General features: G+C 43.7%; 1 protein-coding gene across 1 annotated transcript in view; it reads left to right on the top strand.

The window, feature by feature from the left end:
- Positions 1-14,725, top strand: part of DUS1L (dihydrouridine synthase 1 like) — a 28,527-nt gene that overhangs the window by 3,505 nt on the left and 10,297 nt on the right. The window contains exons 3-7 of the mRNA XM_077458875.1: positions 1,192-1,242; positions 1,335-1,447; positions 1,537-1,619; positions 2,866-2,969; positions 7,454-7,598. Coding sequence (XP_077315001.1) covers positions 1,192-1,242; positions 1,335-1,447; positions 1,537-1,619; positions 2,866-2,969; positions 7,454-7,598 — 496 coding nt within the window. The remainder of the gene's footprint in view (positions 1-1,191; positions 1,243-1,334; positions 1,448-1,536; positions 1,620-2,865; positions 2,970-7,453; positions 7,599-14,725) is intronic.

Here is a 14,725-nt window from a genome sequence, read left to right as displayed (position 1 = left end):
GAGGTATCGCCACGATTGTTGGAGCGAGAGTAATAATTCTAGCATGAGATTTTTTCCGGGAACTCTAAACAGTTAACCTCTAACAATTTTTAAAGTTATAAGTTATGCCGAGAAAATAGATGCTTGACATGTTGGGTATCTATTTACTCAGCGTAACATGATCTTTCACATTATACATAAAAATTGGGGGTATCTATTGTGCTTTTTTTTTTTTTTTTCTCATTAATGTATTTTTTTAAAAGACCTCTGTGCAAATACAGCATGTCATAAAATATTGACATGATCGCCATTTCATTCTTTAGGGTCTCTGCTATAAAAAAAAAAATATATATATATATATATAAAATGTTTGGGGCCTCTCAAAAAATTCGAATTTTAAACCAAAGATTCCAGAAAACGTCTGCAAGTGCTTATACAAGCAAAGGAAATCGCTGCTGGTGCAAATATAATTGTGGTAACTGTTAGGACATCCATGTGGCTGGGGTGGGTAGAATAGGTGGTAGAACCACGGTTTTACTGCCCCCTCCCCCCTGTATATACCACAGCAGGCAGAGGGAGGTGTACACATTTTGAAATGCTATTGCTTCATGGCAGTGGCAAAAAAATGATCCGCACCGCCGCCGATAACCTCCCGTTCATGTAAACAGGGCTGCACCAGGACCCTTAATATGTTGTGTTTCCTTTGCTGTATAACCACTTGCTGACCAGACGTTCTCACATGGAACTTTTGGTTTAAATTTTAATTTTTTGATCGAAAATTACTTGGAGCCCCCAAATATATACATTTTTTATATATAATATAATTTTATATACTTTTTATTTTTTTAGCAGAGACCGTAAGGAATAAAATGGCGATCTTGTCAATATTTTATGCCAAGCTGTATTTGCGCAATTTTAAATTTTTTATTTTTTTTGGGGGGGGGGGGGGGGGACTAAGTGGTTGCAGTTAGAAGTGTTTGGTTCTCCTTATAAATCTATATCTTATTGAAAATAAGAAGATCTTATTGGCTTGAAGATTTCAGACCACTCTGTGGCTAGAAACTCCAGTTGTGGCCTCCAGAGTCTCCTCTATCTCTACAGTAAAGAGTCTCTGAAATTCCACCTCTCCAGTGACTGACGGCACAGCAGTCCTGCTTTCTCCAAATACTTTATGTACCTCTCTGTAATAATCTGTACCTTTTCATTGTTCAGGTCACTATGGAGCCTTTTTACAAGAGGAGTGGGTTCTTCTGGAGAAGATGAGTAAGTGCCCTCAGTAAAGTCCCCTTTTTATTTTTAGGAATATATTAAAAAAATTTTTTCGCACCCACTCATTGTGAATTTATGCTTCGCAGTTCAGCTGGCACACCAGAAATTGTCGGTGCCCATCACTTGCAAGATCCGTGTTTTTCCTGAGATTGAGAAAACCGTGACCTACGCCAAGCTACTGGAGAAAGCTGGGTGCCAGGTGGGTTTATCGTGGGGTGGGTTTGGTTGCAGCAAATACGTTTCATGTGCAGTTTATGTCAACTTAGAACAAGATCCTTCTGGTTACAGCTGCTGACGGTTCATGGTCGTACTAAGGAGCAGAAAGGTCCCCTAACGGGCGTTGCATCCTGGGAGCATATTAAAGCTGTGAGGTAAGCATGTCAGATTGGAATAATTTTGCCCGTTACAGAATATGGAAAAATATTGTTTGCTTTTATTGAAAGTCCCAGTCATTGCTGTCAGCCAGGCCTAGGTTATACTCTGACTGCAGAACACCTCCCCCTTCTTCTCATTTCCATGCAGGGATATGAAGTGTTTTACTCTTCAGAACCGGGCAGAGCTGACAGCATTGTTGAATTCAGTGCAGGAAAGGCAATGGGGTTGACTTACTAAAACTGGAGAGTGCAAAATCTGGTGCAGCTCTGCATAGAAGTCTGGCTCAGGGTTACCGCTTTTGGTACTGAAATCCCAGCCCGAGCCAGACTTGGGATTACCGCCAGGGAGGTTAAAGGATAAGTTCACCTTTTGTAAAACAAATAATAAATGCACGTCTTTTTGCAGGTAAAAAAAAAAATAGCCTGGAAAGCATTGCGTCATCAATTAGATTGCAAGTGCCATGCAGGACTAACAGGACTAATGCAGAGTGCCAGTGTATGTGTATGCTGGTACTTCGTACAGCAGGCAGTTACACACTAAGAAGAAGAGACCATGAACTTCCAGAGTGCTCAACAGTGCCATAGTAGTTAATTATTTATTTTCAGATCCAGTGATGTAATCACTGTGATGCAAGCAGATCATAGCTGGTGGAAGGGACCGGCAGGGTACTGTACATAGCTTCCTGAAAACTTCACAGCACACTGCCTCTGTACTCCTCCCAAGAACCCTCAATCCTGATTTCGGTAATAGGCTGGTTCTTGGGGGGGAGTTATGGAAATATCAAAATGCCGTGGTTGGCGGATGTCAGTCTGATGGAGTGTGCAGTTTTGGGGCAGACTGCACTTGTATTTAGGTCACCCAAAGAAACCCCTACATATGATGCCGATCCTCCGTCATTGAAAGAACTGAAATCCAATGATTGGAAAGGAGCCGGTCAGAGGCAGGCTAAGGAGGAAAGAGCTATAGATGGTGCTGGATTTTCTCCAGCCAGTAAATGAAGTAGGCTCTGTCTGACTTGCTGCAGATTCTGATACACACTGTGATAAACTTGCAGTGTTCATTCAAATCTGAAAAATCTGTTAAGTCTGAAGGTATAGCTAGAGTTCAGCATTGGGTATCAGAATAGGCAATGTTATACTTCCACTTTGTAGTGAATGCTGCTTTTTGTTTGATTTTTTTATTTTTATTATTGATTTTTCCTTGCAGTGGATAATTACCAAATCCTGTTTCCTTTTGATATAGGAATGCTGTCAGTATTCCTGTTTTTGCCAACGGGAATATACAGTACCTTAGTGATGTGGATCGATGTATTCAAGAGACAGGAGTCCAAGGGGTGATGAGTGCAGGTTTGTATCTCCAGAATAATGATTAAATTGATTTTAATTGGGGGATCCAGCGATGTTCTCACCTCAGCGGATTTCTCAATTGGCTATCGGTGCTGCCTCAGCCATCTTGATGAACCTCCCTGGTGGTATGATTATTTCAGATTTTAGGCTCTGAAAGCGATACCATTATTGCATGGAAATTTGGCGATTTATATTGTAGGCCTGTAATTCTTATGCCGCGTACACACGATCAAACAATCCAGTGGAAAAGTCCGGCCAACTCAAGTACGCTGGACAATCTCCCCGTGTGTAGCCTCCGGCGGACTTTTTTTTACCCAAAAGTACGGCGGAATTAGAAAGTAGTTTTGCACTCCAATCTTTCCGCCGGACTCGCATTTCGGCGGACAATCCGGCCGTGTGTGTGCCAGTCCGCCGTACTTTTGAAATGAACAGACTTTTCCTGCCCGGAGAAAAGTCTGCTCATTTTGAGCGCGTCTCCAGGTAGCCGGGGCCAGTGAAGGAGGCGTCACTGGCCCCGTCACCTGGTATGGACTTAAAGGGGAACCCCTACGCCGAAAAATCGGCGTGGGGGTCCTCCCTGGGTCCACATCAGACCCTTGTCCGAGCACGCTACCCAGCCGGCCAGGAAAGGGGATGTTGCCTCGTCGCTTTCTCCGCTCACAATGAGGGGACACACGGCGTGCGGCGACTTGTATAGGGACATCACCGGATGATGTCCCCGCCTATTATGATATCACAGTCCCAGCATCCTCTGGGACTGTAATGTCCCTATATAAGTCACCGCGTGTCCTGTCATTGTGAGCGGAGAGAGCGACGAGGCAACATCTGAAGAGAAGAACAGAAGACGGCGACAGAAGAACCGAAGAGGGGGACAAGACCCCCGAAGTCAGAAGAAGTCGGCGAAGAAGAAAGCCGGGCTCCTCTGCTAGCAAAAGAGCTAGCAGAAGATAGCGGAGGAGTCCGGCGAGAAGACCCCCGGAGCTGTGCAATAAACAATTTTAACCCTTGTGTGTTGTGTTTATTTTTTTTGTACATTTTTTTTCCACAGGTGAATGGGTAGGGGTACATTGTACCCCATACTCATTCACATAGGGTGGGGGGCCGGTATCCGGGGGCCCCCTTATTAAAGGTGGCTCCCGGAATCCGATAAGCCCCCCGCCCACAGACCCCGACAACCAACGGCCAGGGTTGTAGGGAAGAGGCCCTTGTCCTCATCAACGTGGGGACAAGGTGCGGACTTTCCTCCGCATGTGTGGGCGAGTCCGCCGGATAGTTGGCTACGTGTGTACGCGGCATTAGAAATAATTCACTTAAATCCATCCAAACAAGAGTCCAATAAACATTCCGGGTATGATTGAATTTGAAATCATTATATATATATATATATATATATATATATATATATATATATATATATATATATATATATATATATATATATATATATATATATATATATGCACAAATAATATAATAATAATAAAAATTATTCAATAATGTAATCAAATCAAAAACACTGAAATATGCTCAGTTGCAGAATTGTCACTGTCATTACTTTTAGTGTTTGATGACTAATTTCCCCACAAATTACTATTGCTCAATTCTACGAGTGATTCTAATTTATTATCGCTGTTTTCTAGCTGTTCTATAACCACTTTTGATGTAAACTGACATTTTTTGGTTGCTATGGACAATCTCCAGTTTCCTGGCATAAAGAACAGTATTTATAATATAAAACTGCATGCAGGACACTGGACAAACCACTGGGGACAAAGGGGTTATGTAATTATTTGATACAGCACTGTAATCTGTAAGATTACAGTATACTGTATCTATACTGTGTTTTTTACTTTTTGAATTTGGCGCCGAACTCCGTCCCCGTTCGTCGCAACGCTCGCAGGGAACGGAACTCTGCGCTGTCACAGACCAAACAAGACACGGCGGCTCGCTGATCACAGCAGGGAGACATCGCTGGATCCAGGGGACAAGGTAAGTAACCTCCTCTATGGATCCAGCGATGTGATCCCGAGTCTGGCTCGGGAATAACACTTATGGTAATTAAATCTCACCCCAAGCCAGACTCGGGAATACCACCAGGTACGCTACGGGAAACCCTACCGCGTATGCGCGAAGAACACTGTATTTGCAAATGGGCTGGCTGCATGTAAATGAGGGGGTTGAACTGTATCCGCCTCCCCAAAAGGTGCTAAATGTGGTGTGGGGGGAGGGGAGGCAGACAAGGGGAGCTTCCCCTTTTGGGTGGAGCTACGGTTTAAAGGCTACGGTCACTTTTCTTTTTCTCTAAATTCCAGCTTCCCTATGCACCAATATAGCATTAATGTACTTTGTTTGCAAAACTAAAACAAATTTCCATTAATTCTACACCGGCTTACCTTACTGTCTTCATAGATGTTTAAAAAAACGTTGCTTGATTACTTCTACCTTACTTCCTGGAGAGACTTTAGGTCATGACACAGGAAGGAGTTAATCAGCTGATCTCATTGGCACACACCCTGCATCATCTAACCTCAGCTGGTCAACTCCTTCCTGTGTCATGACCTAAAGTCTGTCCAGGAAGTAAAGCAGAAGTAATCGAGCAGTGTTTTTAACATCTATGAAGAGTGAGGTAAGTCTGTGTAGTTAAAGCAAAGTTCCACCTAAAATGGAACTTCTGCTTTAAGCACTCCTCGCCCCCTTACATGTCACATTTGGCATATCATTTTTTTGGAAGGGGGAGTGGGGGCTTCATTAGAAGGGGGACTTCCTGTCCCACTTCCTCCTTCCGCCCAGGGGACACGTGAAAGGTCCCAGGAGAGCGTCTGTCCACTCCGGGAGCGCAGCGTGACTCGCGCATGCGCCATGCATGCCCGGCCGTGAAGCCAAAAGCTGTCACGGCCGGGTGCCCAAAGTGGCAATGGAGACGCCAGCGGAGAGGAGTGACCCTCCGTTTGGTGCATCGCTGGACTGTGGAACAGGTAAGTGTCTGTTTATTAAAAGTCAGCAACTACACTTTTTATAGCTGCTGACTTTTAATAAACATAAAAAGCCTGGAACTTTAAGTGCTCATGCACACGGACGTTTTAAAAAACTGTCTGCAAAGCTAGCTCCGACGCCTGGAAAAATCGTCGTTAAAAACTTGATTTTTACAGCGTTTTGCATTGGCGTTTTTGCGCGTTTTTTAGCGTTAAGTAGCTGTTTTTAAGAAACACATCTCTTGGCTATAGGACTCAGAAAACAAAGAAAATATGTTGCGCGTTTTTGCGCGTTTTCCCGCGATTCGCGTTTTTACAGCTCTAGCTCCACGCCACGGAACGCACTGGTCCTGGGTTTTTTTTACAGCTTAAAAACGCCTATGCCATTTGCAGCTCAAAAACGCCTAGGTGGGCATGAAGCCATAGACTAACATGGACAGGCCTTTTTAAGCTGCAAAAAAAGCTCAAAAAAGCGGCTGTAAAAACGTCCGTGTGCATGAGGCCTAATGGAAAGCTGTTTTATTTTCGTTAGTTTTAGTACATTTAATGCTATATTGGTATAAATGGGAGCTGGAAATAAAAAAAGATGAACTTGGCCTTTAAGGTTATTCTTCTCAAAACGAATATTTAATGTAGGGGTGCACATACTGTATGGCCTTCCAAGAGCTCAAATAACCATTGACCTTCTTTTTAATGTTATCTGAGAATATAGTCCGCTTTAACCACTTGACCTCTGGAAAAGTTACTCTCCTTCATGACCAGGCCATTTTTTGTGATACAGCACTGCGTTACTTTACCTGACAATTGCGTGGCTGTGCAACACTGTACACAAATAATGGAGATTTATTTTGGTGGTATTTGATCACCTTTGCGGTTTTTATTTTTAGAAAAAAAAATAAAAAAATTTTACTTTATGCTATAAAACATATCCAATAAAAAATTTTAAATCCTAATTATTATTTAAAAAATGCAGAGGTGATCAAATACCACCAAAAGAAAGCTCTATTTGTGGGGGAAAAAAAAAGACAGTAATTTAAATTGGGTACAGTGTCTCATGACTGCACAATTGTCAAAGTACCGCAGTGCCGTATTGCAAAAAATGGTCTGGTCATGAAGTGTGGTAAACCTTCTGGAGGTCATGTGGTTAAAAACTTTAAAAATGGGATGTCAGACAAAAGGCCTATAGGATGTGCTTTACTAGAGACACAGAGACGCTGCTTTACTGGAGACATAGATACTGTGTGCTGAAGAATGGGGACTGTCACCATGGATTGCCTGGTGTCAGACAATTCTGTAAGAAGTGAAACATATGCAGATTTCAGGGAAAGGATAGTGAATCCGAGATCCACACTAGATGCTATGGACTGAGGCAGGTACACACTACATGCGGATGTTCTTTTGTTCATTTTTAATTTCAGAGGTTTACAGCCACTTTAATATGATGATCATGGTATGGCATAGTGGTACAGTACCCCACAAACTACTCACCAGAAATATTTGTATGGGTTTCAGAGGGGAATCTCCACAATCCGGCCTTGTTTGAAGGGAGGAATCCCAATGTATGGGAGATGGCAGAGGAGTACTTGGACCTTGTCCAGAAATACCCGTGCCCTTTGTCTTTTGTTCGGGCCCACGTCTTCAAGTTGTGGCACCACACGTGAGTATTGGCCTTTTGTGTGCTTCTTTCATCCCAAAACTTCTGTTTCTGCTTAGTTTGGTTTCTGGCATGTTGAGGAATTTGATTCTTACACTTCTTGGGTACTCCTAACACTAGCCCTGTCATAATTCCTGATTTACCTTGACTGCTTTCATAAATCTAAAGGTTGGTGTCACACTCTCCCGATGGATGCTGCTTTCTATAGAGTACATATTTAAGAAGCCAAACTGTAAGACCCCTTTCACACTGAAGGTGCTTTAGTGCTAAATATAGCGATTGTAAAGCGCCTGTAAACTGCCTCTCAAGCCACCCAGTGTGAAAGCCGAGTGCTTTCACACTGGGGCGCTGCGCTTGCAGGATGTAAAAAAAAGTCCTGCAGGCAGCATCTTTGGGGCAGAGCGGGAGCGGTGTATACACCTCTCCTAAACCGCCCCTGCCATTGAAATCAGTGGGAAGCGCCTGCAAAGCGATTCGACGGCTGCGCTTTTCAGGCGCTTTTAACCCCTTGTTAAAGTGGTTCTGCACCTTTAAAAAAAAATTAAAAGCCAGCAGCTACAAATATTGCAGCTGCTGACTTTTAATAAATTGACACTTACCTGTCCCAGGGTCCAGCGATGTCGGCGTCAGATGACGAGCAATCGCTCATCTCTCTGCTGCCTCCGCCGCCATCCTCTGTCAGGGAATCGGGAAGTGAAGCATTGCGACTTCACTGCCCGGTTCCCTACTGCGCATGCCTGAGTCGTGCTGCGTGTCTCTGCTGGTCACCGCTGTGTCCTGGGAACTGTGTGTTCCCCAGAACACAACGGGGGGGGGGGGGGCATCTGCGGCAGTCTGTCCCGGAAGTGGGTGCAGATACCTGGATTATCCAGGTAACTGCACCCCCCTGAAAGGTGCCGATTGTGGCACCGGAGGGGGGGAGGGATCAGATGAGCGGAACTTCCACTTCAAGGTGGAGAACCGATTTAACTCCTTTGGGGTTAAATGTGCCCACTCCCGCACAGCGTCTGTAAAGCGCCATTAAAACGAGTGGTGCTTTACTGCTAGCGCGGGGCAGTTTCCAGCGTGAAAGGAAGATATAATGGTTGTTCTGTGCATTTTTGTCAAGTTTTGTTCAGTTTTTGGGCAAAAGTATTTCATGCAGGGATTTTTTTCCACCTGTCGGTAAACACAGGTTAACACATTTGTGCCTAATTCCCAAATATATATGTGTGTGTGTGTGTATGTGTATATATAATACACGCGTCTCCTAAAATTAGAATATCATCAATAAGTTAATTTACTTTAGTAATTCAATTCAAAATGTGAAACTCCTATATTTTATATAGATGCATTACACACAGAGTGATATATTTCAAGCATTTCTTTATTTTAATGTTGATCATTATGGCTTACAGCTAGTGAAAACCCAAAATTTAGTATCTCAGAAAATAACGAAAGAAATGACTGGCTTACTGAAAAGTCTGTCCATGTACAATATAGTATGCACTTAATACTCAGTCGGGGCTCATTTTGCATGAATTACCACATCAATGCGGCGTTGGATGGAGGTGATCAACCTGTGGCACTGCTGAGGTGTTTTGGAAGCCCAGGCTGATTGCGGCCTTCAGGGCATCTGCATTGCCGGGTCTGGTGTCTCTCATCTTCCTCTTGACAATACCCCACAGATTCTCTATGGCATGGGTCTTCAAACTATGGCCCTCCAGTTGTTCAGGAACTACAATTCCCATCATGCCCAGTCATGGCTGTGAATGTCAGAGTTTTACAATGCCTCATGGGATATGTAGTGTCGCAACAGCTGGAGGGCCGTAGTTTGAGGATCCCTGCTCTATGGGGTTTAGGTCAGACGAGTTTGCTGGCCAATCTAGCACAGTGATAACGTGATCATTAAACCAGGTATTGGTACTTTTGACAGTGTGGGCAGGTGCCAAGTCCTGCTGGAAAATTAAATTGGCATCTCCATAAAGCTGGTCAGAAGAGGGAAGCATGAAGTGCTCTAGAATTTCCTGGTAGAGGGCTGCGCTGACTTTGGACTTGATAAAACACAGTGGACCCTCCCCAGCAGATGACGCGGCTCCCCAAATCACGGACTGTGGAAACTTCACACTGGACCTCTTGCAATTTGGATTCTGTGCCTCTCCTCTTCCTCCGGACTCTGGGACCTTGATTTCCAAATGAAATGCAACATTTTCCACAGTCCGTGATGATTTGGGGAGCCGTGTTATCTGCTATATGGTATTTACTAGCAGAAATGTGTTTGTTTTTTTTTACTATCCAAAGTTAAACCAAAAAGGAAAGAGGATTTAATAGATGGAAAGATGAAAAAAATGACTGAAGGTCCGCTTTAAGATCCCATTTTACCTTTAAAGATCCAGAAAAAAAAATAAGAAAAGTTAAAAGTATATACTGTATTGGAAAGTCATTCTGGCTTTAGTCTGACACTGCTGCGTTTGTGAAATGACTCCAGTTACCATTTGACACCTATTTCTTTCATTGTCTTTGACAGCTCATGCTACGTAGCTACTTCAAAAGATCTTTCTGGCTCTATGATGTGACAGACTAGATATCAAAGTCTTTGCTGTCTGATTCAAAGGGTCCTGTGAGGTCTGTTCTGCAGTTCCAGTACAATTTGTATTTGACTTTATCATTGTACTTTATACTTCTAAAGGCAGAACACGTTTTACCTTTTTAAAGGGGTTGTAAACCCTTCGTGTTTTTTTTTTTTTTTCCCCTAATGCATTCTATGTATTAAGGTAAAAAAAACAACCGTCGGTGACCGCCCCCACCCCCCGTTTTACTTACCTGAGCCCTGGAATTTCACACATCAGAGGCGCACTCTTCCTCTGCCCAGGGTTCTCGGCTCTTATTTGGATAGATTGATAGCAGCGCAGCCATTGGCTACCCAAGAAGAATTAAAAAACATATAAAGAAATACTTTCTTATATTGAAGGGGAACTCTGGGTTATATACAGATATGTGTTACATATGTCTTCATATCTTGACAAATCCAATGACGCGGGGGGCGCAAGTCCGCATTCGTGTCTATGGAGGCAAATACTGGATTCGGAAGCACGCCTGCAAGTCAGGAAAGTGCTTCTCCTAGGGCAGTGATGGCAAGCCTTGGCACCCCAGATGTTTTGGAACTACATTTCCCATGATGCTCATCTACACTGCAGAGTGCCAGAGCATCATGGGAAATGTAGCTCCAAAACATCTGGGGTGCCGAGGTTCGCCATCACTGTCCTAGGGGGTTATCTAATGTGGGGAGGAGCCGCAAGAGCTGGAAGGGACCCCAGAAGAGGAGGATCTGGGCCACTCTGTGCAAAACGAGCTGCACAGTGGAGGCAAGTATGACAGGTTATTAAAAAAGAAAAAAAAAACGAGCCTTTACAATCCCTTTAAAGTGGTTGTAAACACATTACAACCACTTTAACCTACAGGTAAGCCTAGATTGAGGCTTACCTGTAGGTGTAAGAAATATCTCCCAAACCTAAAAGGTTTAGGAGATATTTGCAGAAATAGCAGCACCGATGTCTACGGTGCATGCGCACGGAGCGTGCCGTTTCTAACGGCGATCATGCCGTTAGTGGGCGGCACCAGCGCACATGTGTGGGAGTGATGTCATTGCGGCACTGGCATACTAGCTCATTATGCCTATGTCTTGCAGGGTGTATTTTTTTTTTTTTTCAGAGGCTTTACTTCCTCTTTAATGCTTTCCCTGCATTAGGGTTAAAAAAAAAAGTGCAAGTGGTACATACATTTTGTATTTGAATTCATCAAGCACTTTATACTTCTACAGAAGAAAGGGAGGATTAGAGAAGACAGGATCAAACAGCTTTTTTTAACACAATGCAGAGGATTAACCCCTTAGATTCCACAGTGAGTATAACAAGCATGCTTTACTGCATATACACACTGATTTTTATTTTTTGTAACACTTTCATGACTTCTGCTTACCAAAGGGAAGCTATACAGTAGGTCTTGCTAATAACAGTCGGCTTCTAGCTGTCATTTCAGTTTTTAATTGCAATAAGAAGCGTTCTTGCTTGCCTTTTGTTTCATGCTTCGTGCTTACAGGGGCAGCTGAATCCGGCTGCCAAGCCTCTGCGCAGACCTTTTTTTTTCTCTCTTCCTTTTTTTTATTTATTTTCAGAAGACCATTTCTGAGCCACGTGGCTCAGTTTGGATTTTCTAGGCGATGGGGCATGTTGACATGTAATAACGTCAGCAGGATGATTAATACATCTTCCAGCAATCAGAACCTCGCAGGTTTTGTTGGAATTCTGTGAAGCTATTTATTTTGAGACATTAAAGCGCGATCCTCCGGGGGGACCCGGCGCACCTTTTTGAAATTGAAATGCACCCGCCTCGTCTTTCCTGTGGATGCCGTAATGAGGATTCTTGGCTCTGCTCATTATGATGCCCCTCGTGTTACTGCGCTGTAGAAATTCTCAGAGCGTACTTAGAAAGAACCCCCTCAGATCCTGCTTGATGTTCTTCTGAGAATTTTTTTTTTTTCTTTTTTACCTCTTTTTAACACTGATGATGCAGAGCGTAAAGAATGCACAATTCTCAGTCTTCAAAGTAATTGCATAACAGGTTCAACACCCCCTGGATATGAAAATAAATAAGATGCTTCTGTCATTCTCTATTTAAAAAGCAAGCCATATCCTACCCCAAGAAGGTCTTGTTAACTCATAGCAGATCAGGGATTTGCAATTAGCGGACCTTCAGCTGTTGAAGAACTACAAGTCCCATGATGAATAGCAAGACTCTGACAGCCACAAGCATGACACCCAGAGGCAGAGGCATGATGGGACTTGTAGTTTTTCAACAGCTGGAGGTCTGCTAATTGCATATCCATGCTCCTAGATGCATTAGGAATATATAATGTTACTAGCCATTAATAGATCATCTACAAATTAGAAGAAAAATACAAGCTTGCTTTATGTCGTCTTTTATGATCTGCTGCATGTAGTGCAGTAAGTATTCCGGGAGTGGAGGTCCCACCAAGCCTTCGCAGCCATTCTGACAATCTGCTGGACCGGTGCAGGTCTCAAGACAGCTGCTGCTGTATGCATAGGTGCTCAACCTGTGGCCCTCCAGCTGTTGCAGAACTACAAGTCCCATGAGGCACTGCAAGGCTGACGGTTACAAGCATGACTCCCCAAAGGCAGAGGCGCGATGGGACTTGTGGCCCTCCAGCTGTTGTGGAACTACAAATCCCACCATGCCTCTGGGTATCATGCTTGTGGTTGTCCTAATCTTGCTATGCCTCATGGGACTTGTAGCTCTGCAACAGCTGAAGGTCCGCTAATTGCATAATCCTGCTCTATTTCATGGGTGCTCAGCTTGTAGTTCCACAACAGCTGGAGGGCCACAAGTTGAGCACCTATGATATAGAGCAGGGATATGCAATTGGCGGACCTCCAGCTGTTACAAAACTACAAGTCCCATCATGCCTCTGGGTGTCATGCTTGTGGCTGCCAGAGTCTTGCTATGACTCATGGGACTTGTAGTTCTGCAACAGCTGGAGGTCCGCTAATTGCATATCCCTGCTCTACACCATAGGTGCTCAACTTGTGGCCCTCCCAGCTGTTGTGGAACTACAAGTTGAGCATCCATGCTGTAGAGCAGGGATATGCAATTAGCGGACCTTCAGCTGTTGCAGAACTACAAGTCCCATGAGGCATAGCAAGACTCAGACAGCCACAAGCATGACACCCAGAGGCAGAGGCATGATGGGACTTGTAGTTTTGTAACAGCTGGAGGTCCGCTAATTGCATATCCCTGGTGTAGAGGAATCAGAAACTTGGGAAGCCAAAGTGATTGAATACGTAAAGGGGCAATATATAACAGCACCCTCTGGTGGACACCAAAAAAGGTACTACAGTGGAACCTTGGATTACGAGCATAATCCATTCCAGGAGAATGCTTGTAATCAAAAGCACTCGTATATCAAAGAGTTTCCCCATAGAAGTCAATGGAAATGAAGAGAATTCGTTCCGCATTGACTTCTGTTGCATGCAATGCAATACATGTTGCATGTGGGGTTGGTTGCATGTATTTGTTCTTTTTTTTTTTTTTTTTTTTAAGTTACATAGGTTGAAAAAAAGTCCATCCAGTTAAACCACAAAAAAAATAATAATAATAATATCATACAATCCCATATACCCAATTCTATACCCACAGTTGACCCAGAGGTAAAAACCCCAGTAGTCCCAAAGCAATCAGAGCGAGACGCACATTTGTAAAGCGAATTGCTGTGCCTTATAGTCTTCTTTTTTTTTTTTTTTTTTTTTTTTTCTCTTAAGGCAGTGGAAAAGCATTGCTTTACTCATAGGGCCCTTGGCACTCTACGCTGGAGTGTGATACATTTGATTATTGAAGCCAATGTGGAGGGGGGGGGGGGGGGGTGGCAGAAACAAAAACGCATTTGAAGACCTGCAAGGATGGATGCATCTGTTCTAATTCTATCACTGGGACTGATCAGATCATTATTGTACAGGCAGAAGGTCTCAATAGTTCAAAGTGGAACTTGACCCATAACAACTTGATAAAAATAATGTTCTTTAGCAAGAAACGTACACTCACCGGAAACTTTATTTAGGTACACCTTACTAGTCCTGGGTTGGACCCCCTTTTGTTTTGCCTTCAGAACTGCCTTCGTTCTTCGTGGCATAGATTCAACAAGGTGTTGGAAACATTCCTCAGAGATTTTGGTCAATATTGCAGTTGCTGCAGATTTGTCGGCTGCACATCCATGATGCCAATCTTACCACATCCCAAAGGTGCCCTATTGGATTGAGATCTGGTGAGTGTGGAGACCATTGGATGAGATCTGGTGAGTGTGGAGACCATTGGAGGACAGGGACCTCATTGTCCAGTGGTGAGATGATTGGATCTTTGTGACATGGAGCATTATCCTGCTGGAAGGAGCCATCAGAAGATGGGGACACTGTAGTCATAAAGGGATAGACATGGTCAGCAATAATACTCAGGTAGGCCGTGGGGTTTAAGCAATGCTCAGTTGGTAACCAAAGTGTGTGAAGAAAATATCCCCCACACCGTTACACACCATTACACCACCAGCCTGAACTGGTGATACAAGGCAGGAGGGATCCATGCTT

Source organism: Lithobates pipiens, unplaced genomic scaffold, assembly GCF_037356315.1.
Source record: "Lithobates pipiens isolate NorthernLeopardFrog02 unplaced genomic scaffold, aLitPip1_a1.2 Scaffold_28, whole genome shotgun sequence".
NCBI lineage: Eukaryota > Metazoa > Chordata > Amphibia > Anura > Ranidae > Lithobates > Lithobates pipiens.
Note: the sequence above shows the minus strand (reverse complement) of the source record. Positions and strands in the feature narration are given on the sequence as shown.